The sequence below is a fragment of the Platichthys flesus genome, chromosome 14 (assembly GCF_949316205.1).
Source record: "Platichthys flesus chromosome 14, fPlaFle2.1, whole genome shotgun sequence".
NCBI lineage: Eukaryota > Metazoa > Chordata > Actinopteri > Pleuronectiformes > Pleuronectidae > Platichthys > Platichthys flesus.
In genome coordinates, this window is record NC_084958.1 from 7,350,303 (window position 1) to 7,376,657 (window position 26,355).

Below are 26,355 nucleotides of genomic sequence, written 5' to 3' on the forward strand. Positions count from 1 at the left end.
AGCCTATTGAAACAATGGACCACATAAAGATGGTTGACACTGCCCCCCAAAAAGTTAAGCCAAAGCATCTCAATCGCCACCTAGTTGCTGGCTGCAGTACAGTTCATGAATTTCACCTTTCAATGATAGAAGAAACATTACGATGGACAGCTGAGATTGACTTGTGATTTGTCGAGTGGTTATGGTTAAAGTAACCATCCCCTGATTGCTTCTGGAACGACTCTGGCTCCTGATACGTAAATGTATTCATGTGCAGGATATTTATTACTTTATATTTGGGTAATGGTAGAAAATGTAGACACATCATCCATGTTTATATACAATCTATGATTAATATATTGATGGTCCAAAATCTGATAATACTACAGAGTAGTTTCAACAATGATAACTTTTGATTACTTGGGTACAATTTTAAATATAGATTTATTTGTAATGTGTAGTATTGCTACTTTTACTTGAGGGAGTGGTCCGAGTTTTCCTCAAGAAAAAAAGACAAACAAATCTTGGTGGCATGCATCCACTGCACTGTGCACAATTTTCTAAGAGCGGGATGAAAAATAATAAAATATTGATACATGTAACATTGTTCTGATTGTTTCCCACTTCTTCAGATTTTAACCATATATTATTTTGTTAATTAGCAATCTATGCCACACTCAAGATGGCGGCACCTTCGTCCTTCCTCCCGGGTTATTACGTAAATCGTTGCGTCACGTTAGGGAACGGCAGCGGAAGTGCTGCTGTTTCTCGCTTCTTGTTTACGCCTGACAGCGTTTAGCAGCGGAGCGTCTATACTGCCAGCTCCTCTCCTCCACTGTGTTTATACCATTGATTGTTTATAAAAGGTTTATACACATGTTTTACCCGGAAGTGACCGCAAATAACAGAAGTCTTACTATGATCTCACTTTACATCAATACGTTTTAATCCTTGGGGAGTGGTTCAACATCGGAAGTTCATTTTTTACCTGTTGCGCATTGTCCCGTGTGTGTGTGTGTGTGTGTGAGAGAGAGAGAGAGAGAGAGAGAGAGAGAGAGAGAGAGAGAGCGAGAGCGAGAGAGAGAGAGCGAGAGAGAGACAGACAGACACACAGACAGACACACAGGTTCATAGAGAGAGGGAAAGAGAGAGACGGATAGACAGAGGAACAGACAGAGAGAGGGGCCTACTGTCCATCACCTTAAGCTATTTGGGTTAACATTTTAATATAACTGTATTTAAAAAGTATTCCTTTGTTCTCAAATACAAACTTTACAGAATGAAGCCGTGCACCTTTCCGCACCTGCAAATATGTTTAAATTAAAAAAAGAACTTTTAGAACAAATTAATGGATTCAGTTAACAGAAACGCTGGAGTGCCTTTATCTTGAAAATATAGAAGAAGTGTGGCCAACATTCACATTTGTCATATTTCCGAAGAAAAAAAAATTCTTCGGAAACATTCGACAGATAACAAAGAAATTTCTTCAGAAACGTTTGACAGCAGATGTATCATCTCTCATCTGTTAACATGGGTGCGGAAATGAAAACCGAGCTGTTCCGCCGCCGTCCCGCGTCCAACGTGTGGCCCGGGCGTCACAGTCGCGCGTGAAGCAGTGTTGACAGGAGCGTAGTTGTCGGCGGAGCGGCGGCAGCAGACAACATCACCGGAGCCGAATGGAGTAATCACAGACTTATTATCCCACACAGCGTCTTATTCACGAGCATTGTTTACACCGTACATACAGCGACGCCATGGCAGACGACCAGTCCTCCCAATCCTGGTCAATCGACAAGGATGACTACGAACTCAACGAGGTGATAGGTGAGTAGCTTAGCTTGCTAATGCTAGCAGCCTAGCCTGTCTTCACAGCGATAGCGGCTGCTACTAGCCAACTAGCTAACATAGGGCCAGTGTGTGGCCAAAACGCGTTGCTACATAACAGGGAGGCTAACAGCCCGTTTCTCATCAGGCCAGGCCGAAGAAATGACCAGCTTCTGCTAGTTGGAGAGCTAAAGTGAGACAGCTTCTTAGTAAGTCAACACGAAGCTAAACGGCTAGCTAAGTTAGCCCACTGTGAGTGTATAGGTTTGAACTGTGTCTTTTCCTGAAGGTGTGACTACAGCTTACAGTCAACTGATACTTTACACGAGCAAGTTGCTCTGATGTCGCATCTGGCCGTTATATCTGAGTGGGTTCTGCACGTCACTGTGTTATTCTGTCAGTGACCTTAGACGACGCAAACTGGGCACCCTTTCATATTAGACGTAAAATATTTTAGACAAGCTGTCATATTATGTAAACTGAAGGGCCTTCCTCCCCTGCTCCTCACCGCGTCAGTTTCTAAATAGTGGTGTTCTCTTCAGGGAGTGGAGCCACTGCAGTTGTCCAGGCAGCCTACTGCAAACCCAGGAAGGAGAAGGTGGCCATCAAACGCATCAACCTGGAGAAGTGTCAGACTAGCATGGATGAGCTCCTGGTGAGAAACCATTGCAAACTGTGGGCCTGCATCTGCAGTCCAGATGTTCTATATGTGTGTGTCTGTTCGCTAGAGGTTTGATACAATCCAAGTAAACACTAAAAAAAGACAGATTACAACAGAATTAATGACTTTTACGCAGGAATATTTTCAATTTTTTCACAATTTTGGGATATTAGTATTTATTTGGAACAAAACCACAAACACTTAAGAGTGATGACTCGGCTCTGCATCATCACTTCCTCCTCATCTTTGTCCAATTATTGATTTGCAAAGTCTGTTGTACATTGCTATTTAAATGTTAGCCCTCTGATGTGAATATATCATAACATTGCCCTTCTGCCAGGACCTACACCAACTCGGTGCTTATATAATATATCAAGGTCCTGCTTTCGCCTTTGTCTGTCATCTAGGTTAAAAATGTCTTTGCTTTGTGACCTGGTGGTGATGTAACGCAGGTCACCGTCTTGAGTCAGAGGCACTCAGCTACCCTGAAATAGGTTTTCGCCCTTTTAACATGGAGGGTTTCACTGTAAACAATGACTAATAGCAGGGACTGGGTTGATTCATTCAAGCCACACTTTGACTCATATTTTTATTAAATGGGTGTTCACTTTAAAAGATAAACTCCTTGCATGACCGTTTATCCCAAGTTTTCTTCACTGTGCAGAAAGAGATCCAGGCTATGAGCCAGTGCCACCATCCAAACATTGTGTCTTACTATACATCCTTTGTGGTGAAGGATGAACTGTGGCTCGTGATGAAACTTCTCAGTGGTGGTAAGTCCCGAAAAAGAAAGATATTTTTTTTTCTGCCAGACTTTGAATTTACTTTATTTAACCTGCTTTTTTTTATATCACATAAGCTCCGTTTAAACTTGATGATAAAGCCATGTGGAGTCTGAAAACCGCAGTAAGAGTGTTAAGCTTCAGCCCAATTCATGCTTTTGTGGTGGAGCTACGCTGTACGTAAGCATGTAGCATATGCATGAGGCCAACACCGTGTGAGCATTCATAGTTGTGTGCAGGTGTGGTCCTCTTATTCACAGTGCTGAACACTGTCTACTTCAGAAAAATGGAGACTGTTGCTCAGCGGATCATGTTGAAGCTAGAGCTGATAGATATTGTGGAGCAATTACTTTTTCTTAAAGACCTGCAACAACAACACAATTAAGGCGTTGTTCGTGTATGTTCCTTCAGCTCAGTTTAAAATACACATGTAGTGGGAGAGGTCACAATATGGGCTTGATCATTTCACAACATTTTATTTAATAGGACATTAAATGTGGCTGGTAATTTTGCTCAATTTGTGAAATGACTCTTTCTTGAAAAGCAACAAAGCAGCATTTTGATAGTTTGGGAAATAAGTTTAATTTCTCTCTTGCTGCGTTAGCTGAGAGAATTTATTTACTCTCTTTTCACTTGTTTCTCTTGTATCGGCTTAGCATGAAGCTATAAGCAGCTGCTTGTTAGATTAGCTCTGCATAATGAATGGAAACATGGGGAAACAGCTAGCAAAATCTGCCTCAGTCCTAAAGCTCACTAATTAAAAGAAAACAACAGATGCAAAACATGTAATCATTTTGGTGGTACATTGAAGTCTATGGAGATCAGCCGTTCTTGTTGGCAGGACACATCTCTTGCTGTATTTACAGTACAGACTACTGCCAGACAAATACCTTTAACTACTTACCAAACTATAGATTCCTTACATCTACTGTCTCTGCCTCTCTGTCAGGCTCTGTGTTGGACATCATCAAACATATCATCTCTCGTGGCGAGCACAAGAGCGGGGTGTTGGACGAGGCCAGTATCGCTTCCATTCTGAAAGAAGTGCTGGAGGGGCTGGAGTATCTTCACAAAAACGGGCAGATTCATCGGTGAGTTGCTCTGGTGTGTGACCTGTCTTCAGGGTACCAGCTGGTAGACTCAGTGTCCCATCATACATCCTCACTCAGGCTTAGCTCACTCAAACACTGGGCTTATTGTGACTGCATATGAGTTTCGGTCTGAACTAGACCTTGCTGCTTCAATATTTAATACACTCGTAATATATAATTAAGTGTGTTTTACATAAAAGTTCCTCCGAGGAACAGCCTTTGTTTTTAGGTTTTTCGTGTTGTTTGTCCATCTGTCTAATTCTCGTGAATGCTATATCTGAAGAATTAACTGATTTGATTTTTGTAGCCAACGGTAAAGGTGGCCACACAAAGTATGTCTATGTTTTTCTTAAGATCAAATTCTTTACAAACATTCACTTTGACTCAAAGATGAATTGATTAAATTTTGGTGGTTAAGGTAAAAGGTCAAGGTCACATGACCGTGCGTTGAACTCAATACATCAGGAATGCCCAAAGAGAATTTCCTCACATCTGGCACAAACATAAATTTGGACTCAAGGATGACCTGTATTCAATTAGGTGGTAAAAGGTCACGGTAGCTTCAAAACCTGTGTTTTTGGCCTCTTGAATGTGATGTGAATCTCTTCAACTTTTGTTCAGTTGTCACCTGGACTCAAGGATAAATGATTATGTTTCCGTTGTCAAAGGTTAAAGTGACATTTATATGAATCTGGGGGGAAAAAAGCTAAACTATATACACATACGCTGCACCGGTTGACGGAGGTAGTTTTTTTTTATTGTTTCAAATTATCAGACTTGTGTCTTGAAGGGGTTTCTTCACTGTCATTATTGCAACTTTAATAAAACATTTATCTAACGTTAACATTCTGTGCTTCTGTCTGTAAATTATAGAAATATGGTTTGCACTTAGTGTTTGCATACAGCAATCAAGCAGAATGAGATAAGGCAGATTAAATATAGAGCTTTACCTTATTCATAGTGTGTAGAGTGTTTGTTCATTTGGATAGTCTGTCAATCATCTCTGACATGTTATCTTAAATGTTTAATCTTTCTTCTCTTCATGCACAGGGATGTAAAGGCTGGAAATATTTTGCTTGGGGACGATGGCTCAGTGCAAATTGCTGGTACAGTGTTTTCTCTCCATCTACTTTCAAATGATACTCTATGTAGTTGCACTTCTGATACATACAGTAATACATAATGCAAATTAACTACTGTACAAAATATAGTTGGTCTGAATCGTTGAAATCAATTTAACATGCCCTTTTCTTCATTTTTTCATTCACTCAAATTTACACACGGTGTAGACTTTGGTGTGAGTGCCTTTCTAGCAACAGGAGGAGACATGACTCGGAACAAGGTTCGGAAGACGTTTGTGGGGACGCCGTGTTGGATGGCCCCGGAGGTCATGGAGCAGGTAGGAGGCTTGTTTTGTAGATTATATCTTTGTCTGCCCCATAACTTAAATATAAGTGAAAGACTTAAGGGCTTTGCTCACTTGGTTCTGTTTTTCATCCACAGGTCCATGGCTATGACTTCAAAGCAGACATCTGGAGTTTTGGGATAACAGCCATTGAACTCGCCACAGGGGCTGCGCCATATCACAAATACCCTCCAATGAAGGTAAGTGTCGTTGCGCTTACTGTCTATCTACTTTAAACGGCTCAATCAAAATCCTGACATCGTTAAGTTTCGTTTTTTGTCTCTTCACATTTTACAGTTCATCTTTATAAACTGTGAAACAACTTAATCAGACCTTTGCCTTTCTGTAGGTGCTGATGTTAACTTTGCAGAATGACCCTCCCTCTCTGGAGACGGGCATCACAGATAAGGAAATGGTGAAGAAGTACGGAAAGTCCCTCAGGAAGATGATCTCCCTGTGTTTACAGAAAGATCCTGAAAAAAGGTCAGTTAGTCCCAAAACTCTTTTTTTTTTGCCTAAAACCAGATAAAAATGATGATTGTTATGCTTCATTGAATTTAATAAGGAGCCATGTCTCTTTCTTATTCAGGCCCACTTCTGCTGAGTTGCTGAAACACAAATTCTTCACTAAAGCCAAGGTGAACCCTGCATACTAATAAGAAAATGAAATGAAAATTTCTTTGGGATGTTTGAAAGACAACCATTATCGGTCATGTAATAAATGTTTATCTTCCTGTCACAGAACAACGAGTACTTGCAGGAGAGGCTTCTACACAAAGGGCCAACAATAACCCAGCGATCAAAAAAGGTCTACTGTTACTAGAGGATTGTGACTATACAACCTTTTGTTGCTGTGAACTGGTGTGTCGTCTGGTGCAAAGTCCAGGGTGTGTCTATAATTATTATTTTAATGCATTGTGTAGGTGCGTCGTGTGCCTGGCTCGAGTGGCCGCCTCCACAAGACGGAGGATGGTGGTTGGGAGTGGAGTGACGAGGAGCTGGATGAGGAGAGCGAGGAGGGCATAGCTGCTATTACAGCTCTGCGGGTGAGTCTTTGCATGCCTGCGTCACCCAATACTCAAGCGGTTTACTTTACAAGGCCACCATACTGTATATTCTCAATGCACATAGTATCCTTTAAACAGCAGGTGGTGCTGTTGGAGTGCCGGAGTTCACTTGTTTGGCTTTGAGGCCTACCCTGTCATTGTCAGTGTAGTTCAAGTTTAGGTTACTCAGGTAAACAATAAAAAAAGCCCTATTTCCCAAATTTAATTAGAGCTAGAAATGGTTGGTTCTATGTTCCATGTTTCTGCATTCTTCATTTCAGTTCTATCTTTATTGCATCTAATCTCAACTTACATTATTTCACTGACACTTCATATGGAATGGTAGAGACATTCTAACATTATAGAGAGAAACTACAGATCCCACAATGAGCAGGCAGAAAAACTAATTATTTTAGGAATTTTAATTAAAAACAGAAAAGCATAAGAGTGTAAAATAACAGGAAGGATTATTAAATTTAAAAGGATCACGATTTTAACTGCCAGAATCAATCCTTTGGAGAGAAACTGTCACCTGGCCTAAAACACCTGCTGAGTTTTCCTGTATAATTGTATGTGTATGTGTTTACACTCAATTCATGTCTGGGTGAGGGATTTTATCTTCTGTCGACTGTGATTCCAGTGAAGCCTTGTGTTTGACGTCACCTACCGTGTGTCAAATTACTTCAATCCTATAATACTTCATCAGTCCATACATTTGGGGGATAAAAGGAAAATTGCATGTTTTTAATCCTGACAATCTGTCATGTCCATTCTGCAGTCGCCCAGAGTGAAGGACGGGTCCCAGAATATGGAGGTGAGTCCATTTGTAGTGGACATGACCTTAAAATCTTGATTTATCATAATATCTTGAAAGCACAATCTGCATGACTGTCTTATGTGTGTCCTCTATTGTTTTTTTTTCCATTCATGTAAAGTTGAAAACCCTCATTTGATAAATCTGCAAATTCGTGTCTCTTAGCTTTTTCCACCAGCAGCTGGCTCCACAGGACATCTGCAGCCACCCGCTGCAGCACATGAGGGCCCTGTGAGTGCAGGCAAGACAGGCGAGGATGCCCCACCACAGGCTCCCATGCAATCAGCGAGCCTGTCAATTGTGCCCACTGCTCAGGTAAAGACGGAGAGTGCTTAGTTAGCTCAGGCAAGTGCAAATGTGTTGTTGATAATTTGGGATTTTTGCACACCGCTTCTTTTTCTGTTGCAGGATCCTTCTGCAGCCGATCCTAGTGTTCCCATCAGCCTCGTCCTGAGACTGAGAAATCTCAAGAAGGAACTCAATGACATCCGATTTGAGTTCATGTCTGGCAGAGGTAGGAATAATTCAAATACCTTTTTTTCTCTCTCACGTATACTTTTATAATCCAGTCTCATCTTTGTTTTGGGATTTTCCTTTTTGCGTCCCAGACTCTGCTGATGGAGTTTCTCAGGAGTTGGTTTCAGCCGGGCTGGTGGATGGGAGGGACTTAGTCATTGGTAAGTTTCAGAAATTGCACTGTATTATCGAATCCTTAAAGTCTCATTGGTTATCTAGCAATTCTCAGCATTAAGTAAATATTTTTCCTGATTGATTCAAGTACAATGTCATAAATGCAGTTTAACCTTAGGCGCTAGGTGTCACATTTCCATCACTTCAGATCTGTGCTGGAGCTGATTAACACCCATGTAATTTAACCTTTGTGTGAATGGCAATAAAATCCATTCCCATTGCATAGAAGAGCCACGGGTAGAGTGTGTTAGTGGGTTTTTCAACCAAAGGAAAAGGACGTTAAGTGAAATGGCACATAGATTTGATGAGGTCACGTCACTGCTTTATTATAGAAAACTGAGACTAACCTTTTCCCACATTCATTGGTAATCTGATGTAGTCCTATATTTTTTTTTAAATCTTTTGTCTAGTTGCTGCCAATTTGCAAAAGATTGTTGATGATCCTCATAGTAACAAAAATCGGACCTTTAAACTGGTAAGTACATGGACATACCCATGCATAGATTTTGTAATATAAATGTATATTTTACAATCTATACTACAGCAAATTTTGTCTTTTTCTTTTATCATGTTTTTCTTTTGCTCCCTGTCTTCCAGGCATCAGGTGTGGAGGAGTCTGAAATTCCTGATGATGTTAAACTCATCGGATTTGCTCAGCTCAGCATCAGTTAAGTCGACCGGAGCCAGCAAAAAGGGACTGAAACAAATGGTATTGCACAGCTGAATTGTAGTCAGTTCCAAGAGACCACTACTGCCAAAGAGAGGTGGAGGAAGATGATGATGAGACGTGAAGCTGGCAGGACTGTGACACTACTGCAGGATGCATGAGGACCACATTGAGACGAGGCTCAGTTCATCAAAGGAATCACACTTGAAACGTTTACAGTGCGCTTATACAGTAAATGGGAGAACGGATGCAATCAGCTATATGAACTCCTAATTTCTTGCCCTTTGTTTTTTTCCTCTTCATACATAAGCACAATCCAAACATCTCCTGCCAGTACTGGAAGTGATTGCCTTTAATTTTGTTTTTCCTTAATCATTAGTGCCACAAAACTCACAAGTGTTGCGCGACCTTACATGGCACTTTATGCTACATTGAAATTGAAAATAATAAATTCAGCCTTAGGTGCTCAAACAATAGATTTTACCAGTGTGATTGGTGAAAAATGGAGTCTATTTGTGATTATTTGGTGTATTCTATTAACACAGATTTATGAATCTAAAAGGAAAAACTTGTAAAATCCGATATAAACACACTGCAGCATAGTTGCAGGATTAAATCTGTAAATTCAGATGGGTTTTTACATAAAAATGACCAGATTACTGTATAAAGCAGTACAATGGGATCTCTCCTCCACAGTATCAGTGTGCAGTTTTTTTAAAGCATAGAAGTGCTAATGCTTTGACTAAACTGCTGTAATCATTCAGATATAGGCAAATCAGATGTAATTGCTGTGTCATAACTAGTGTCAATATGTTGTCCGAGGCCGTTTTCCTGAGGTAATAATGACAGGCTTATTTTTTTAAGATTGAGACCTTCCTCATATTCTTGTACTATGCAATCGTTGTTTTATTTTCACAGAATGTGACCATTAGTCGCTAATAATATTTCTCTTGGGATGAATAAAACCACTTTTTGTGCTTGTACCTCAAAAGAAGTTCATAAATGCAATCAGCAAAACGGGCGTCTCTAAGAATCAGCAATGGGCTTGACCTACATTTTCCAAAGCGTGTCGATTTAGTGAAAACTTAACACACCAACAGTCACAGCTGTTTGCTTTCTTCTGTCCCCCTTTAAGGGTCTTACTCACCCTTTTTAGTGATAAAACAGCTGAGAAGAATTGTGAGTGCTGGTGATGAGTGTTACATCTCGATGCAGCTTGCGTTACAGGTCGACTGCTGACGAACTTCTGGCGAGGTGTGCATGCTCAAAAACTGAAATGTTCTATCAATGTGAGATAAAGTTTAAAGGGGCAGTTCAACCTTATTGCAAAACCAGTGACTTTTAGCCATGGATATTTGGTTTATTTGGTGTCCAGGATTTAAACTATTGGAGATTTTTGGTTCCAGCCCAATACAATAGCAGAGTAGTAAATTAAATGTGTAGCTATGTTGGCTTTAGACCAGTGTCAGCCGCTCTGTCGACCATTGTCATCCACATTGAAAAAAACTCCTGTAACTATTGGATGATTGTAATGACCATTATGAAATAGGTTAATTTGACTTAAAGTTCTAGTGTGTAAGATTTACTGATACCTAGTGGTGAAGTTGCATGTTGCAGCTGAATACCCCTCACCTCACCTTCCCGTTCTAAACATGAGAGAACCCGCGGAGGCCTTAAGTTGCCTTAACAACCTTGAAGGTGTTTAGTTTATCCAGTTTGAAGTATTTAAATGTAAATGGCACATTCTAAGGTAAAGAAAACAACAATTTGTACAATTTAGTTGAAACACTAGTAATAACATCCCTAGGAATATTGAATATTGAATATAAAAAGTTTGCCAATAGATCTTTTTCACCTACATCTTACACACTGAACCTTTAAGTAATCCTGACTTTTCATCAGGTCGACCATAAGATCAAAATAAAGTCCTCTCAATACGGTGTTTTTAGACCTAAGCTCTTCTTTGTATTTATTGCTATAGTAAACATAGCCTCAATTGTAGCAAATATCAACATGCTACAATTGTCATTGTGTGGATGTTGGCAAGTTGCTCATATCACTGCTGAGCTGAAGCACGGCCACGGGCACGGCTGTAGAATTTTGAGTCTTGTTGGTTCATATACATTTCTACTTCTACTTCTGGAGACAGGGACTTGGTTCATCTGGACAAATTATTGAACCACTGTGGGTTTCTGTTAACTGTTCTAAAATAATAATTGTGATTTATTAAAAAAGGAGACAATGTTTGGAATGCCAGCAGCCTAGCTCTATGGATGGTGAGGCACTGACTTGACCCATCACGGTCAAGTCAAGTCTATTAGGTTGACATTTTTTGGGGTAAAAATGTAATCCCATGAAATTAAGAGCAATTATTTTGGTCCCCACTCAACAATTCCAAAACTTGGATCATCTGACTTAAACCAAATACCTGCAAAACTCAGCCATGGGCGAACACCGTGTTATGTGCTAATGAGTAATAGCTGGTGTGCTGAAAGCCACTGTGAGAGACTCAGCATATGACTTCATAGATGCTAATAGAAGCTTATTTCAATTTAGGTTTTCAGGGCGGTGAAATTCAAATCTGACTGCATGGCTGGATTCCACTTTTTCATATATTGGGTGGGCCCACAAAACTTTTCCAGAAGCCATTTATTACTTTAGTGTTTTTGAGTCACTATAGGCAAGTTGTGTCCACAGTGTGTAGTCTCTCTCACAAATCACTTTTGTCACTCCCAGTGTAGCTGTACGGTTGTTTTGTACCACGTACCAAGGGCTGTGATGCAGCTCCTGGTTTAGGTACTGATGTAAATGGTGTATGTAAAGAAGTTGTAAATGTGATAAACTCCATGCAATGTAACACCAACAGGTTTGTATGTAATGATGGGACGGATTACATATTCATGTCAAACAATTGGAACATTTCACTTGTAAATATGGATTATGACAAATACCCTGAGACTAATGTTCAGTACATAGAGTTACATTTGTTTTGTAGTGTTTTCCACTGTTTGCCTTTGTTCGAGCATCACCAGTCATGCACAGAATATTTGTTCAACTGGCACCTTAAAGATATGTTAACGTGCATATTTTTGGAAGAACATGGAGGCTTGTACCCACACCGCCTGTGCTTTGGCATCCTGATAAGCAGTTTGACTCACTGAAACCTGTTCAAGGCAAATGGATAAAAAAAGACAGCTGGCAAAAGTTACACTTCTTTCTCTCTCAGTGTGTGTGTGTGTGTGATTTTGATGATAAATTGATTGATCATCAAATTCTTTAAAGTCAAACTCCTCCAGAGTTCTAAATTTCTTTCCCTTCTTCGTCTGTCATCAGAAAACCATCCTTCTGCCTCATGGTGGTAGCGCTGAATATTAGTATTAATTGAATCAGACGATTGGCAAGTAAAAGAAGATAATTATGTATATTTTTAAACATGCTTAATCTTAGAATATGTTCATCCACCAATGCATAATTTGAAGTGGAATAGTTGTGAAAACATTTAAATGAGATTCATTGATTAATTAGAGACATTGTTGGAAAAGGTGGACACATGAACAATTATTTTTAGTACCTTAATAAAGTCACATGATGGAATCCAATGAGGGAGGACAGTTACTGTTAAAAATCAGTAAAACTAATTTTATGTTAATTATGTGCTTTCACATGTCCATTCGCCACCATTAGCAAACAGCCTAGATTCAACTGTATAGACACTATAGTGAAGAGTCCGGTGGCTAAACACTCATGTTGACACTGTTTCAGGACAATTGACAAGTTTTGCCAAACACATCATCAGCAGTGTGAAGATGTTGAATTTCAGAGAGATTCTGGCAACACTCGGAGATTTTCCAGAAGGTTTTCATTCTTGCCTTAACCTTCCAATATGACTTACCACACACTTTCTTTTGTAGTTTATTTAAATTGTGTTCTCAGGGTTTTCCTTAAATCTGGGATACTTTTGCCTCGCTCTGAATGTGGGTACGTTTTAATTTAGAACATTAATTGCGGTTAAACCAGTTAGGATGATCAGAAAATTCACTCTGCAACATAGGCTGTTTATAAGAAGCCATGCACACATCGTCCACCACACAAACCATAAAAAGTCACAGTTTACTTCAGAACTGTTTGAGGAGGACTCACTAATGTCAAGGAATCATTCTGAAGAAGCCTCAGGAGCATTAACACAGGACAAGACAGAGCATTCCAAACAGGCACTGAACCACAGATAATATGACACAAATGGCAAATACATTTTTAAAACAAGTCATTTCATATTTTTTATTATGCATAATCATAAAATATGTACATTCACAAATGCTTAACCTAAAGTAGAATGTTTTTGACAAACTACAAATAAAAAAATTCACTGACAAATCATACATAGTTGAAAAATGACACATGCAAAATAATTTTGGGCAGCTGAATAAAGTCACATGATAGAGTCCCATGATGGAGGACAATCTTAGTTGAAAAATTTATGAAATAAAGTTTCTTGTTTATGTGCTGATATAACATGTCAATAATTAGCAGACCAAGTCTAGATTCAAGTGTCCACACATTTACAGACTAACTAGTCATGTAGTTAAATATTTGACAGTGTCCCAAGCCATACTAACACAAGTGACCAGTTTTGTCAAACACATCATCTACAGTGTGAAAATGGTGGATTTCGGAGAGATTCTTGTTACCATCGGAGACTTTGTTTTTTTCCAGAAAGTTCTCATCCTTGCCTTAACCTTCCCAAATTTCTTGCTGCCACCTTTATTCAGTAGTTTTCTTTTTGTCCAGTTAAATCCAGACCGACACTGTAACACAGACTGGATCCTCAGAGCTGATGCTAACCTGACCACAGATGAGCGGCTGAACCTGACTCTACCCCGGGAAAAGGACGGGACCTTCAGCAGGTGTCAGATGTTTGTCCCTGTGGACTGGGACATCAGTGTGATCAGGGAGTATGGACTCAATGAGACTACAGGCTGCCTGAAGGGATGGGTGTACTACAGAACTCTGTATGAGGCCACAATTGTCACTGATGTGAGTTGAAGTATGATGTAGGATTTATGATTTTTTCTGTAATCTGTGCTGACTGTCATGCTGCTTTTTTTGCAGTTTGATCTCGTCTGTGACAAGTCTGTTATGGTCGAAGTTGTGCAGACAGTCTTTATGGGTGGTTCACTTATTGGTGCCATTATCTTTGGACCTGCAGCTGAATCGTAAGTGACTTGAAGGGGATTTATTTGGTCATTTGCAAAATGCTGCAGGACCTTCTCATTTTCTGATCATTCACTTTCTAAATTTTAGGTATGGCCGCAGGAGAGCTACCCAGCTGACAGTTGTCCTTCTGCTTATATTTGTCTTAGTTTCTGGTTTGTCTCCAAATGTCTATGTTTACATAGTGTCACAGCTCATTGTTGGAACTGCAATTGGAGGATACAGGATTAACTCCATTGTAATAGGTATGACACTTTTTTTATGTCCCTTTCTTTGATTTTTAATGTTAAAACGACTACGAGTAATACGGCCGTACAAAAATTATGTCATGGCTAATATTACGTGAGCAGAGTTGCAGGATAATATTATGGGAATACATTTTTAGTTTTAGGAGGAGAAAGTTGTAATTATTTGAGGAAAAAGTTTTGAGAATAAAATCGTAAAAAAATTGAGGGAGAAAAACACAATGATTTCCTCCTCCACAAAAGAGACACTTTCCCCCTAGTCTGTCTGTTTTTTTTGTTTGAAGACACTAGAAACTTTTTTCAAAGTGCTGATACATAAGATAATGTGGTGCAGATGTGGCAAAAGACTCAGTAATTTGTTGTTTGTGAAACCTATACTGAAGTACAGTTTCTCAAGATGCTCCATGTCACTTAAACACAGGCGCAGAATGCCTTCCTGAAATTACAACACATTTTTCCTCATGATGCTAGGACTTTATTCTCTTAAATTAACGACTTCATTCTCATAATATTCTGACTTTTCTCTCGTAAAATTCCGACTTTATTCTTGAAATTTCCTTTTTTTCTTTTTCTAAATAATCCTGAAGATTACAAATATTGGTTGCTGTGTCATGATTTTGCTGTTTAAATTCTCTGTAGCTACTGAGTGGACTGGGGTCACCAAAAGGTCCCTTGCGTCCTGTTTGAGCCAGATGTTTGGGGCGCTTGGACAGTGCGCCATGGCTCTTCTGGTCTATGTTATTCGCGACTGGAGAAAAGCACAGTTTGTCTTGGCAGGAGCACAGGCCTTTGTATTCTTGTACATATGGTATGTGCTCTATAGCTTTTTTTCTCAATTCTTTGTACAGTGGCTGCATTCAGCTATTTTTACTCCTATCTGACCAAATTCGGTCTACCCATGTGTATCTGGCATCTTTGCTCTTGTTATGTCACCTAATGAGCGAATGTAAAACTGCTTCTCTTACAATGCATGTTGAACAGCTAATCTCGTAGGAAGCTCAGTTTATGAATAAAGCTAATTTACTTTGTTTGACATTTAAATTGTTTTTTTAAGGTGGATTCCTGAATCTGCAAGATGGTTGTTTGCCCATGGAAGAACTGAAGATGCGACCAAGTTGATATGTAAAGTATCAGCAATCAATAAAAAGAACATCCCAGAGAATCTTCTCCACACGGCAAGTTGGAATAAGTTGAATCTACAATTTAGCTAGTGAATGAACTGATACATCTTGATGTTAGAAGGTCACAGGTCAAGGTCACAGTGACCTCATGATATATAATTCCACTCTGACCTCACAAACCCTTTTTTTGTCTGGTGAATGCTTTATCTTTCAAACCCCTCAAGAGAATCCTTTCAAATTTAGCACAATTTTTCACTTAGACACATTGATTAACTGATTAGATTTCGGTGGTCAAAACAAAGTCAAGGACACAATGACCTCATATAACTGCACTGGTTAGCAGAGGCCTACAACTGCAGGGTGCTAACTCTACTGTTTTAGTGTTATCCTCTATTTAATCAAAATAAATTTCCCTTGCAGGTAACTGGGGAACAAGAAGTTCGGAGTGGAGGAATCAAAACAATATTTACCTCAAAAGTCCTCTCGAAATATTTCTTTATTTTATCATTTGCCTGGTAAGAACATTAAATAACGTGTTATTGGAAATATTTAACATACTTAGATTTTCTCTGTGTTTTGTGGTATCAAGGTTTTCATTAAATCTGGGATACTTTTGCCTCACTCTGAATGTGGGTAAGTTTGGCCTCAGCATCTTCCTGGTTCAGTTCCTGTTTGGAATCACTGAGATCCCAGCACATCTCCTTTGTATCTGGGTTCTGGAGTTGGTGGGGAGAAAAATATCCCTGATATCAACCCTCCTGACAGGAGGTTTGGTTTGCCTCATTATCCTGGTTATTCCTCAAGGTGAATTTCACCTGTGTCAGTTTCAGAACACAAGGATAAATTTAAATTTGAAAATGAAAAGTAATGCCACATGTTGTTCTTACATTTCAGAAAATGCTCTTGTTGTCACATCCCTTGTAACCACAGGGAAATTCTTTTTGAACTGGGGTGGTTCAGTTTGTATGGTTTACATTCAAGAGCTGTTTCCTACCTCTGTCAGGTATGTCAAAGTAGCCAATGCAAAATATGTAGTTATATAAATTGTACATTTTATATATATATTAGGATTAAAACTGAACACCACGTTTCCCTCTTTCAGGCAGACAGCTGTTGGCCTGGGCTCCACAGCATTTAGAGTAGCGGGGTTGATATCTCCGCTGCTCAACATGTTGACAATTTACCACCATTCAATACCCATTGCAGTTTTCAGCAGCTTTGTGGTGGTGAGTGGAGCTCTTGCCCTCCTCCTTCCTGAGACCAGCAAAAAGGATCTTCCTTCTTCAATTGATGAGGCCGAGGACACCCGGTAAAAAACTCCTCGGACACCGAATTACTGTGATGATTTACAGAAAAAGTAATGTTTGCTTTTACTAGGGGTCAGTCGCAGTTTAACCATGGGTGCCTTTCCCTATTAACACATGTAACATGGAGTTAGGTTGTATTGAACAGTGCATTGAGTTATAAGAAGGTTGATACCACTCTGATATCCACTAACAGGACATGGTATAGCTATAGCTTTACCTTGTTGTTCAGCTCCAGGTGGACCACAATGGTCCTTTACAATTTGCGTAACTACTAATGCCACACCGACCCGCCTGTTCATCTGGCGCTCCATCTTCTCCTCACTTGTGAACAAGACCTCAACTTCATTCTCCACCTTAAAATCCAAATACAAGCAAAACTAAAAAAAAAGGGTCCACAAGAATAAAAAAACTGTTCCTCTGGTCCACGGCCAACGAGCAATCCACATTGCTCTTTCCTGACCACCGTGTGCCATTGTCAGCAATAGCAGCCCAATGATGACCAGGGCCTTCAGCATCTCAGGGAGAATCGGATCCACACCTGGCACCTTGCCACCAGGGGAGCTTGCCACATACAAACCCCTTAATAAGGTTGAAATTGATATATCTCCATTTGCTTGTTACAAAAATAGCTGCGATTAAACTTGGAGTTGCATCTCAGAAGAAATTAACTATTGCAGCTATTTTAGGAAAAAGTTGAGCAAAACAATGAAAGCAACTAGTAACTATTAATTTTGCAGCACATCAATTGAAAACGTGTAAATGGCTTTGGTAAATGGATTTGTATTTATATAGCACTTTTTTAGTCTTGATGACCACTCAAAGCTCTTTACAGTACAGTTTTACATTCACTCTTTTACACAAAAATTCATAGAGTGCATCTATTCGCAGCACTTAGTAATTCTATGGGGGGCCATTCTGGGTTCAGCATCTTGCCCAAGGACACTTCGGCATGCAGATGGGTCAGACTTGGGACCGAACTGCCGACCTTCAGGTTGGAGGACGACCACTCTACCCCTCAGCCACAGCCGCCCACTGAATATGATATTTATGACACAAAGTGGTGTTAATGTGTTTTGATATTTATATATGCTATATAGCGCTGTCAAAAGTCCACATATATATAAGTGAATTGTAAAAGTACTTGAAAAAGTGTGCCAATGGTTATTGACATTCAATCAAGATTGCCATATTAGCCGATGAATCCTTAGTTCAGTTCAGCTCATCCCTGCAATGGCAAATGTATGTAGCAGCCCATCACACAAGTTAAGATACTTAGAAAAAAAAGGGGAAGTAATAACGACTCAGTTTTTTATTTACTTGTACAAATCTAAAAGAGAGTAAGGCATTTAACATCAGTTTCCTACATTATTTGAAATGTATCAATATATATTTTAGGTTCACCAACTGATTTTGTAATGGTAAAGGATATAAGTCAACCCTGGGGTCTGTCTGGAAAAAAAAAAACAGATCTTATTGTAGTCTATTGTAGGTTTTGTAGTAGTCAGCATTTTTTCTCTCAGTTTTAGTGTAACCCATGAAATACCCATGCGTGGTCACTCCAGTAATAAATAAGATAAAGATAAAACTTTACCAGAGGGGAGAAGGTTAGAGTTGTTGAAATTATGCAATCATGTTGTGTTCCTTTTCATTCTAGGAATATTACCACCAAGAAGAGTGCAGAGGACTCCGACACTTCTGAAAACAACAAAACAAAATCCACGAAACTCTAGTTTGAATACTTCAACCTTTCTTTTTTCTGTATGTTACACAAGCTGTATAGAGATAAACAGAACTTTTTTATTCGATATTGCTGTCACCCAGTGTGTTTGCTTATTTACTGCATCTGACTTAAGTTTATTTTTTACTCCTGTCTGTAGTACTCTTTTGATTAAATAAAATAGCCTTGATTGTGAGAAAGGGGGATAAAGATGAGAAACTCTGCGTCACTGAGTCGGCTCAGTTTAGAAGTAAACCTTAATTAAGAGGCCAAACTAAATGTGTTTTCTGGTGACTGTTCTTCAGAGGGAATGCATGAGTCTCCATCCCATTTATCTAGACTAACAACCCATGTGTTTCATTATGCCCCTGCACTGGTGACAGCCCTGGGCCAGAATGATGGTCATCCCTCCCTCTCGTTCTTGTGAGCACAAAAGTGTGTCTCAGGAATTTCTTCAAATTTGCCATAAACATCCATTTAGACTAACGGATGAATGGATCACATTTTGGTTGTTTAAGGTCTCTGTGAGCTCACAAAACACATTATTGGCCTTAGCTCAAATGCTTCACAATTATAACACAATTTCCCAATATATATATTAGGACACAATGATGAAGTGATCACATTTTACATCCATCAGTCAAAGGTCAACTTCCCCCTGCCATCATATCCTGATATTTTACTTTGCTGGCCATTATTTAACACCACGCCTCATGAACACAATGGGAGATTGTGAGCATTCGTCCTGCAACTTGACTTGTTGGCAGAGGCACACAATCGTGAGGTGTCAAATGTTTTTGAGCTACCGGAGCGGTCAATAACGATTAGGATATAATGCTGGTTGTGTGGGAGAGACTGGACAGCAGGATGTTGCAACATCATGCCATTAGTTTAACCATTCCACAAATTTTTGGTGATCCCTAAAGGATGAATCCTCAGTTCAGTTCAGCTCATCCCTGCAATGACAAATGTATGCAGCAGCTCATCACACAAGTTAAGATGCTTACAAAAGATAGGAGAAGAAATAACAACACTCTTTTTGATTTACTTGTACAAATCTAAAAAAGAGAAAGGCAATTAACTTTATATTTATATGTATATCAATTTATCAAGGTAGCTCCACTAGTTGTGATTTCCATTTGCATATGGTGTTTATTGACTCTTTTTATTGCCCTCTACTGTTGCAGCAGTGAGTTACACATTAAGTGTGAACTGTCCTTGGTCCAACAGGTTTATTCTAGAGACAGCCATGTGGATGTTGGACAGAGGAAAGACAGAAGAGGCTAAACAGCTGATTACAAAAGTGGCAGCCATCAACAAACGCACTATTCCAGACTTTCTGCTCGAAAACTACTGATTCTACTATCTGATCAAGTTTTAAATGGAATATTACTAATAATAGCCCTGTATTTTAAAACTATTAAATAAATGTGAAACATAATGAGCATCATTATTGTATGAAATACAATATCACTGAAACCTAAAACCTAAAGTAATCCTTTCCATAACTTTACAAGAGAAGGATTAATTGGATTATTATGGATTGGAAACATTGCGACTTATAGGATTCTACTGGGTTATAATATTAAGTAGAAAGTAACATAATTTATTTTCAATGTATGTATTTGCAATGTACGACGTTCATCACACTCTTGCTGCTCACAATAAATCTTATCCAATCCTCTCTTCTCACAGTCAGACATGTTTGTTACGTTTGACGTGAAGTCGGAACTGGGCAATTTCATGTCAGAATATCTGACATACGAGTCGTCTGGAACGCAGCATTACTCTCACACACACGGACAGTGAAGCAGCGATGACGGAGCGATAAATTGTCGTTTATTTTTGGGTTTACTGTCGAAGTTTGTTTAATTTAATTATTGAGTATTTCTACTTCACTGTCTTAGTACTTTCACTTGTAATGGAATATTACTTACTGTCTTGTTACTTTTACTTCAGTAAATGATCCCAATTCTTTTCCCACTATTGGATAAGTTAATTTCGTTTCTTACACTTCAGTACTTGTTTAACAAGTTATTGTTACCGAGTATTTCTACTGTGCAGTATTAGTACTTCGTTTCCTCTTCGTCCTCCAGTTCAACGGGGGTCGCTGCTGGCTCGGAGCTCCGAGTCTCTGTTTCCTGCCGCTTGCTGTCTTTGTCCCCTCAGAGACTCAGAGTGCAGAGAGGAGGAACATGTCCGCCGTGCAGCTGCTAAGGGTGTCGGTACATGAGCGGCTCAGCGCTGCCGCTGAAGACGTCCTGCTGCAGGTGGAGAAAGAAGGAGGAAAGGCCCGAGTCCCGGCGCTGAGAGCGATGCTGACCGAGCGGCTCGCGTCGGCGGGGGAAGAGATCCTCGTGGGGATTGAGGAAACCTTGGCTGAGTACGAAGACAGAATGGAGCAGTCAGAAAGGTCCAAGCGGGAGATCCGCCGCCAGAGGAGGCTGCTCGATGCCGTGATGCAGCCCGAAGTCCGGCTGCACAGAGCAGGTCAGTCCCTAGATCAGGGGTGGGCAATTAATTTCCCCGAGTGTCCACATAAGAAACATGGACAGTTGTGGAGGGCCGGACTAATAAGCTGAACTCAATTGTACTCATATTAATTTGATAAGCTTCTACAGGTAAGAGTAAATGTTATGGTTAGGCAATGAAAAAGTGAGGCAGGCAAAGTAATAACGCCAACAATATATCACACTTTAATCAACATTTACAAGAACAGTTGTGAACAAAATATGAAGTCCGGCTGCACAGAGCGGATCAGTCCCTAGATCAGGGGTGGGCAATTAATCGCAAATTTGTATCTATTCTTAATGTCCCTTCATTTATTTGTTCCCCATCATTTTTGTTTTTTTTTAATGCTCTATCAACATGGACAAGTGGATTGGCTTGCTTTATGCAAACGTTTTATTTGATTGAAAAACAACAGTCAGGCCTCTCAAACAGACAAGCAACAAAATAACAAACAAACAAAATACACAACAAGTGTCGGCCTACTTTGAAACAAATTAAACACAGAACTGTTTAGGGCTATTTGAGTCCTCCCCATATTTGTGGAAAATGTATGAAATAAGAAGTACCCTGTTTTTAAATAAATAAAAACATATAATAATAGCTTCAAAATATATATTTTAGTTGGCGAAATATTCAAACAAAAAGCGAGAGCAGGTCAGACCTGAGGCAAACACAGATACTGAAGCTTGGTAGAAACCAACTGCAGCTTCTTCTCTGATCAAGAAGCTGAGGCGCAGAGAAACTCTGTGTTTTCACTGTTTCCATAGTTGAGAAGCAGTCAGTCACTGAGCTCTGATCATCACTGTGTCTCTCTGAGTGAGTGCGCGGGGGCAGGGGGCGGGGCTACGGTGCGCTATCTGGAACCACACAGAAACACACTCGCCCGCTCCGTGTACTTCTTGATGGCCTGATACGATGATGTTTTAAAAAATTATTGTGACTTAGTCAACCACCAACATGCAAAAGCGTGTGTCACACGGCGAAAGCGTGAGAGTTGGCAGCTCTGTGTTCATCTCGCGATAAAAAAAATTAACGGCGTTAAAATGGGTTTGCGTTAACTCCATTAATAACGCATTAAACTGACGGCACTAATATATATATATAAAGGCTAGATGTCTTGGCCAACAGAGTCGAACGTCCGCACATGGCAGCCATCTTGCCACAGTCAGCTCGCTCAACCATAACATTGTGTTGATAGCTGTATGTACTTTTTAAATAACCATAACTTGCTAAATTTTCAACCGATTTTTAAACAGTATAAACGTCAGAGATGTAGTTATGTGTCCTGAAAAGGGGAGATGTTAATAAAGTGACTCAGACAAGGTGCTTCTTCTCCATCAGCGTCATCAAGAATGTTTATCATTTACAGAATCAATTAACATAGTTACAACAACTGAACAGGTAACAATATATAGAAATGGCCTATAAATTTAATAGTACATTAACATAAATTATTGGTTATAAACAAAAATATCTTATCCCTTATTATTACACATCTGTATTTCCATAATGTGATCATAAAAAAATCACAACAGTCGACATTAAACGTTACAACACAAGTTTTTCAAAACATTCAGGAAACTCTGAAATAATAAACGTGTGTATTTGTGTTTCAGTGTATCCTGCAGGCATCCAGCAACTGATGGTGAATAAAGAAGAGGATCCCTCTGAGCAGCAGCAGTGGCGCCCCCTTGAGGACCCAGAGTCCCTCCACATTAAAGAGGAACAGGAGGAACCGTGGACCAATCAGGATGGACTGCAGTTTCAAGGACTGGAGGAGGCTGATATCCAGTTCACATTGACTCCTGCAGCTGTGAAGAGTGAAGAAGATGACGAAAAACTCAAATCTTCAAAGCTTCATCCGAGTGAGACAAAGGAGAACAGAGCGGACTGTGGAGGACCAGAATCAGCGAGGAACCCAGGTCCTGATGGACGGTTACAACCAGGTCCTGAGGACAAGACTGAAGACTCTACTATGACTGAAGACAGTAAGAATGATTGGATGGAGACCAGGGAAACTCAGACTGGTTTAAATACAATAAATAACAAACAGCCTCTAAGTGATGTGGGATTTAAGACAGAAAAAAAACTGTTTATTTGCTCTAAGTGTGGTAACAGATTTACCAGAAGGGGCGATCTAAATAGACATATGATGCGTCATACAGGAGAGAAACCATTTAGTTGCTCTGAGTGTGGTAACAAATTTAACGATAGGAGCCATCTAGATAGACATATGATGCGTCATACAGGAGAGAAACCGTTTAGTTGCGTGGAGTGTGGTAAAAGATTTACTGAAAGGAGCAGCCTAGAAACACATAAATGGATACATACTGGAGAGAAACCGTTTAGTTGCTCTGAGTGTTTTACAAGATTTACTGAAAGGAGCAGTCTAAATAGACATATGAGGATTCATACAGGAGTGAAACCGTTTAGTTGCTCTGAGTGTGGTAACAGATTTATCGGAAGGTGCAATCTAAATATACATATGAGGGGTCATACAGGGGTGAAACCGTTTAGTTGCTCTGAGTGTGGTAAAAGATTTACTCAAAAGGGCAGTCTCAATAAACATATGAGGAATCATACAGGAGAGAAACAGTTTAGTTGATCTGAGTGTGGCAAAAGACGTGAGGATTTATAAAGGAGAGAAGTGATTCAGTTGCAACCTGTGCATCAAAATATTCAACTCATTGAATAACATGAAACATGTGTGTTTATATAGCTTGTTTCTACTGATTTCTACATAATTTATCTATTTTTCATAAAGGCCTTCATGTCATTTTAAGGTAACCTGTTGAGCAGCATCAGCCTGCGGGCGTCCTCCAGGTGGGCAGTTTTACCGATAAGCGTCAAACATTACTATTTACAGAACGCCGTTTTACTGCTAGGTACTGAAGCAACATATCTTTGGAAAGCTAATATTTTTCTGATTTGACTGATGTAAAGCATTTCAAGATCCGATCACCATAGCCAGTACAATCAACGTCTCAGTCAGACCGGAAACAAAATCAAAAGACTGACAAAGTCGACATCACACACCTAAGAAGCATCATATTAGTCCAAAGATCGATAACAATACTACAAAAATGTTCTTGGTGCATTGCCAAAGGTCCAGACAATCCAATCCAGTAACATCATCAATCAAAAACAAATAGCCAACGAGACACCTCGTTGACGGAGAGAGCTTGCCACTCTTCTGATGTGTAAAGACTGATCCAATCACAACCGAGTGTTCTGATGACTGGCGTATCGATTAGCCAATGAAATTTCCAATAGCAGATGTGCTGCTTCACGGGAAAGTGTAAGGGGACACCAAGCAAGTCACTGTGTGATAGTGTCCAGCTGGTCCCAGAGCATCGTGCATCCGTGTTTCGTCCCCGGTCGTGACTGCTACATGTTGCTAAAAATATGAAAGATGTTTTTTTTGTATAATAAATCCTTGCACAGTATTAATGTGTGTTATTAACCAGTTCAGAGATTAAATATGTTTGTTTTAAGACAATGGTTTCTTGTAGTGATGTGTCCTCCCGTGTCGAGGCTTCGAAGCGTGTGTCGAGTAATCCAGGATGAATTTTGTGAAGCGAGTATTGAGGCGTGTGTCGATGACGTATGTGATGACATTTGAAGCCTCGCGAATCGGCCGAACCACGTGACTGATTCAGGAAATGGTTTGCGGGTTTGGTGTGCGATTCAAAATATAAGGGGCCGCGAAACGCAATGGATTCCCCCTCACACTACTAGTCCTGGGACTTTATTGTGCATTTGCTTGCAATATATTATAGAATATTCGGGGGGAAAAAATAATTTATTTCTTAACTTGTATAAACTTGAAGTATCTTTTCTTGTACCCCAGCTTCATCTGTGCCCTGTGAAAGGATCGTTTCTAAAGCAGGCTAAATTATTTCTAAAAAAGGAAACCTCCTGAAACCCAGCACTGTTGAGAACTGTTGTTTTTTAATCAAAATAAATAATCTATTATCCATTTTGTACGTGTTACGTGTATTGGCTTCACAAACATCATGAAATATTTTTTTCAATTCAAAGCTTCACACACCAAAGCCGGGGTGTCATTATAATTAGGGCCCGAGCACCTCCGGTGGGAGGCCCTATTGAAATTGAAAGGATTATTCTAAGATTTTTAAACATGCTCAAAAAGTTTTAAAAGTTTGCAGTAAATTAGAAAGTGGTGTAAATTTACGTATTCTGGAGTATTTGGAAATGGGCGTGGCAAAATGGCTCAACAGCACCACCTACGGAAAAGCCCCTCATTTAGCATTCACCGATCCTCACGAAAATCAAGACAGTTGTGTATCATGACAAAACAAAGCCTCGAGGACCATTGTGAAAAAATTAACAGGAAGCCCGCCATTTTGGATTAAGTGGCCATTTTGGTCATATTCCATATTTTTACTTTGATGTACTTCTCGTAGAGTTTTAACCATATCAACTTAAAATTTAGACGAGTGTCATCACAACAAAATGGAGATCAAAAGTTATTGAAAGATCAACTTTTCGTCATACCATCTGACCGTGGCATGGCGTCAAAGTTTGATGAAACGGCAACAAAACACGAGCTTCTCTATCTCAGACATATTTAGTCCAATCGACACCAAACTACACATGTAAGACAAGAGTTGCGACCTGAAGACATCTACACAGAAATCGTGACTTAAAATCTCAGCGCCTCCTGGTGGCAGCAGGAAATGTCTTGTTTTTGGTACATTTTACACTTGGATGTATTTCTCCTCATCCACTTTGTGAAACCATGTCAAACTGTGTCAAATGGGTCTCAAGACATTGATATGTAGGCTTACGATTACTGTGACTTTTCATCATGCAGATTATTAATGGCGTGTCATCAAAGTTCAACTCGCCATGACACATGAAATTGCTGTAACTTCCGTGTTCATGGGTCCAGCTCCCTCAAACTACATGTGTGTATCAACAGCCCACCCCTGAAGATATACAGATAGTTTAAAGGAATGGGCGTGTCAAAATAACTGACTAGCGCCCCCTAAAGGGCAGCCCCGGCACTACGATTGGTCTACGTCTACAAAAATCGATAGGGACATGTGTCTTTTCATGACAAAGAAATAAGTCTCTTGGACAGATATGCTAAACCACACAGGAAGCCCGCCATTTTGGATTTGGTAGCCTTTTTAGCCATATTCCATCCTTTTACTTTGATGTACTTGTTGTAGAGCTTTCATCAGATCAATGTGAAATTTAGTTGAGTGTCATCACAACAAGATGGAGATGAAAAGTTATTAAAAGATCGATTTCTTGT

At 39.7% G+C, this 26,355-nt stretch overlaps 3 protein-coding genes across 4 annotated transcripts; all 3 read left to right on the forward strand.

Annotated features, from left to right (window-relative positions):
* Positions 1-1,511: 1,511 nt before the first annotated feature.
* Positions 1,512-12,167, forward strand: LOC133968290 (serine/threonine-protein kinase OSR1-like). 2 transcript variants are annotated; one of them, XM_062404256.1, is made up of 17 exons: positions 1,518-1,803; positions 2,346-2,458; positions 3,129-3,237; positions 4,196-4,337; positions 5,388-5,443; positions 5,627-5,736; positions 5,841-5,942; positions 6,092-6,225; positions 6,332-6,380; positions 6,485-6,550; positions 6,666-6,788; positions 7,567-7,602; positions 7,768-7,917; positions 8,011-8,116; positions 8,211-8,279; positions 8,703-8,767; positions 8,890-12,167. In XM_062404256.1, exons 1-17 carry the CDS (start codon positions 1,734-1,736, stop codon positions 8,962-8,964), a joined length of 1,575 nt encoding a protein of 524 aa, XP_062260240.1. In that variant the 5' UTR covers positions 1,518-1,733; the 3' UTR covers positions 8,965-12,167. The 2 variants fall into 2 exon arrangements, with proteins under 2 accessions (XP_062260241.1, XP_062260240.1); XM_062404257.1 differs by lacking the exon at positions 7,567-7,602 and having other exon boundaries at positions 1,512-1,803.
* Positions 12,168-13,585: 1,418 nt separating this feature from the next.
* slc22a13a (solute carrier family 22 member 13a) lies at positions 13,586-18,648 on the forward strand. The gene is made up of 10 exons (XM_062403612.1): positions 13,586-13,993; positions 14,069-14,172; positions 14,261-14,415; positions 15,055-15,223; positions 15,470-15,590; positions 15,957-16,051; positions 16,126-16,340; positions 16,431-16,539; positions 16,639-16,845; positions 18,498-18,648. The coding sequence occupies exons 1-10, from the start codon at positions 13,619-13,621 to the stop codon at positions 18,571-18,573; spliced, it is 1,626 nt and encodes a 541-aa protein (XP_062259596.1). The 5' UTR covers positions 13,586-13,618; the 3' UTR covers positions 18,574-18,648.
* Positions 18,649-18,955: 307 nt separating this feature from the next.
* LOC133968337 (zinc finger protein 771-like) lies at positions 18,956-25,051 on the forward strand. Its single transcript, XM_062404322.1, has 3 exons — positions 18,956-18,983; positions 20,625-21,050; positions 22,688-25,051. Exons 1-3 carry the CDS (start codon positions 18,956-18,958, stop codon positions 23,674-23,676), a joined length of 1,443 nt encoding a protein of 480 aa, XP_062260306.1. The 3' UTR covers positions 23,677-25,051.
* Positions 25,052-26,355: the final 1,304 nt, after the last annotated feature.

Excerpts from the sequence above, each read along its gene's own strand:
- LOC133968290 (XM_062404256.1), top strand. The coding sequence starts at position 1,734 with ATGGCAGACGACCAGTCCTCCCAATCCTGGTCAATCGACAAGGATGAC. Across the intron at positions 8,117-8,210 it reads TGAGTTCATGTCTGGCAGAG|ACTCTGCTGATGGAGTTTCT; the intron begins GTAGGAATAATT and ends TTTGCGTCCCAG. Across the intron at positions 8,768-8,889 it reads AAAATCGGACCTTTAAACTG|GCATCAGGTGTGGAGGAGTC; the intron begins GTAAGTACATGG and ends CCTGTCTTCCAG.
- slc22a13a (XM_062403612.1), top strand. The coding sequence starts at position 13,619 with ATGGTGGATTTCGGAGAGATTCTTGTTACCATCGGAGACTTTGTTTTT. Across the intron at positions 14,416-15,054 it reads GATTAACTCCATTGTAATAG|CTACTGAGTGGACTGGGGTC; the intron begins GTATGACACTTT and ends AATTCTCTGTAG. Across the intron at positions 15,591-15,956 it reads CAGAGAATCTTCTCCACACG|GTAACTGGGGAACAAGAAGT; the intron begins GCAAGTTGGAAT and ends TTTCCCTTGCAG.
- LOC133968337 (XM_062404322.1), top strand. The coding sequence starts at position 18,956 with ATGATGGTCATCCCTCCCTCTCGTTCTT. Across the intron at positions 18,984-20,624 it reads CATCCCTCCCTCTCGTTCTT|TATTAGTACTTCGTTTCCTC; the intron begins GTGAGCACAAAA and ends TCTACTGTGCAG. Across the intron at positions 21,051-22,687 it reads AGTCCGGCTGCACAGAGCAG|TGTATCCTGCAGGCATCCAG; the intron begins GTCAGTCCCTAG and ends TTTGTGTTTCAG.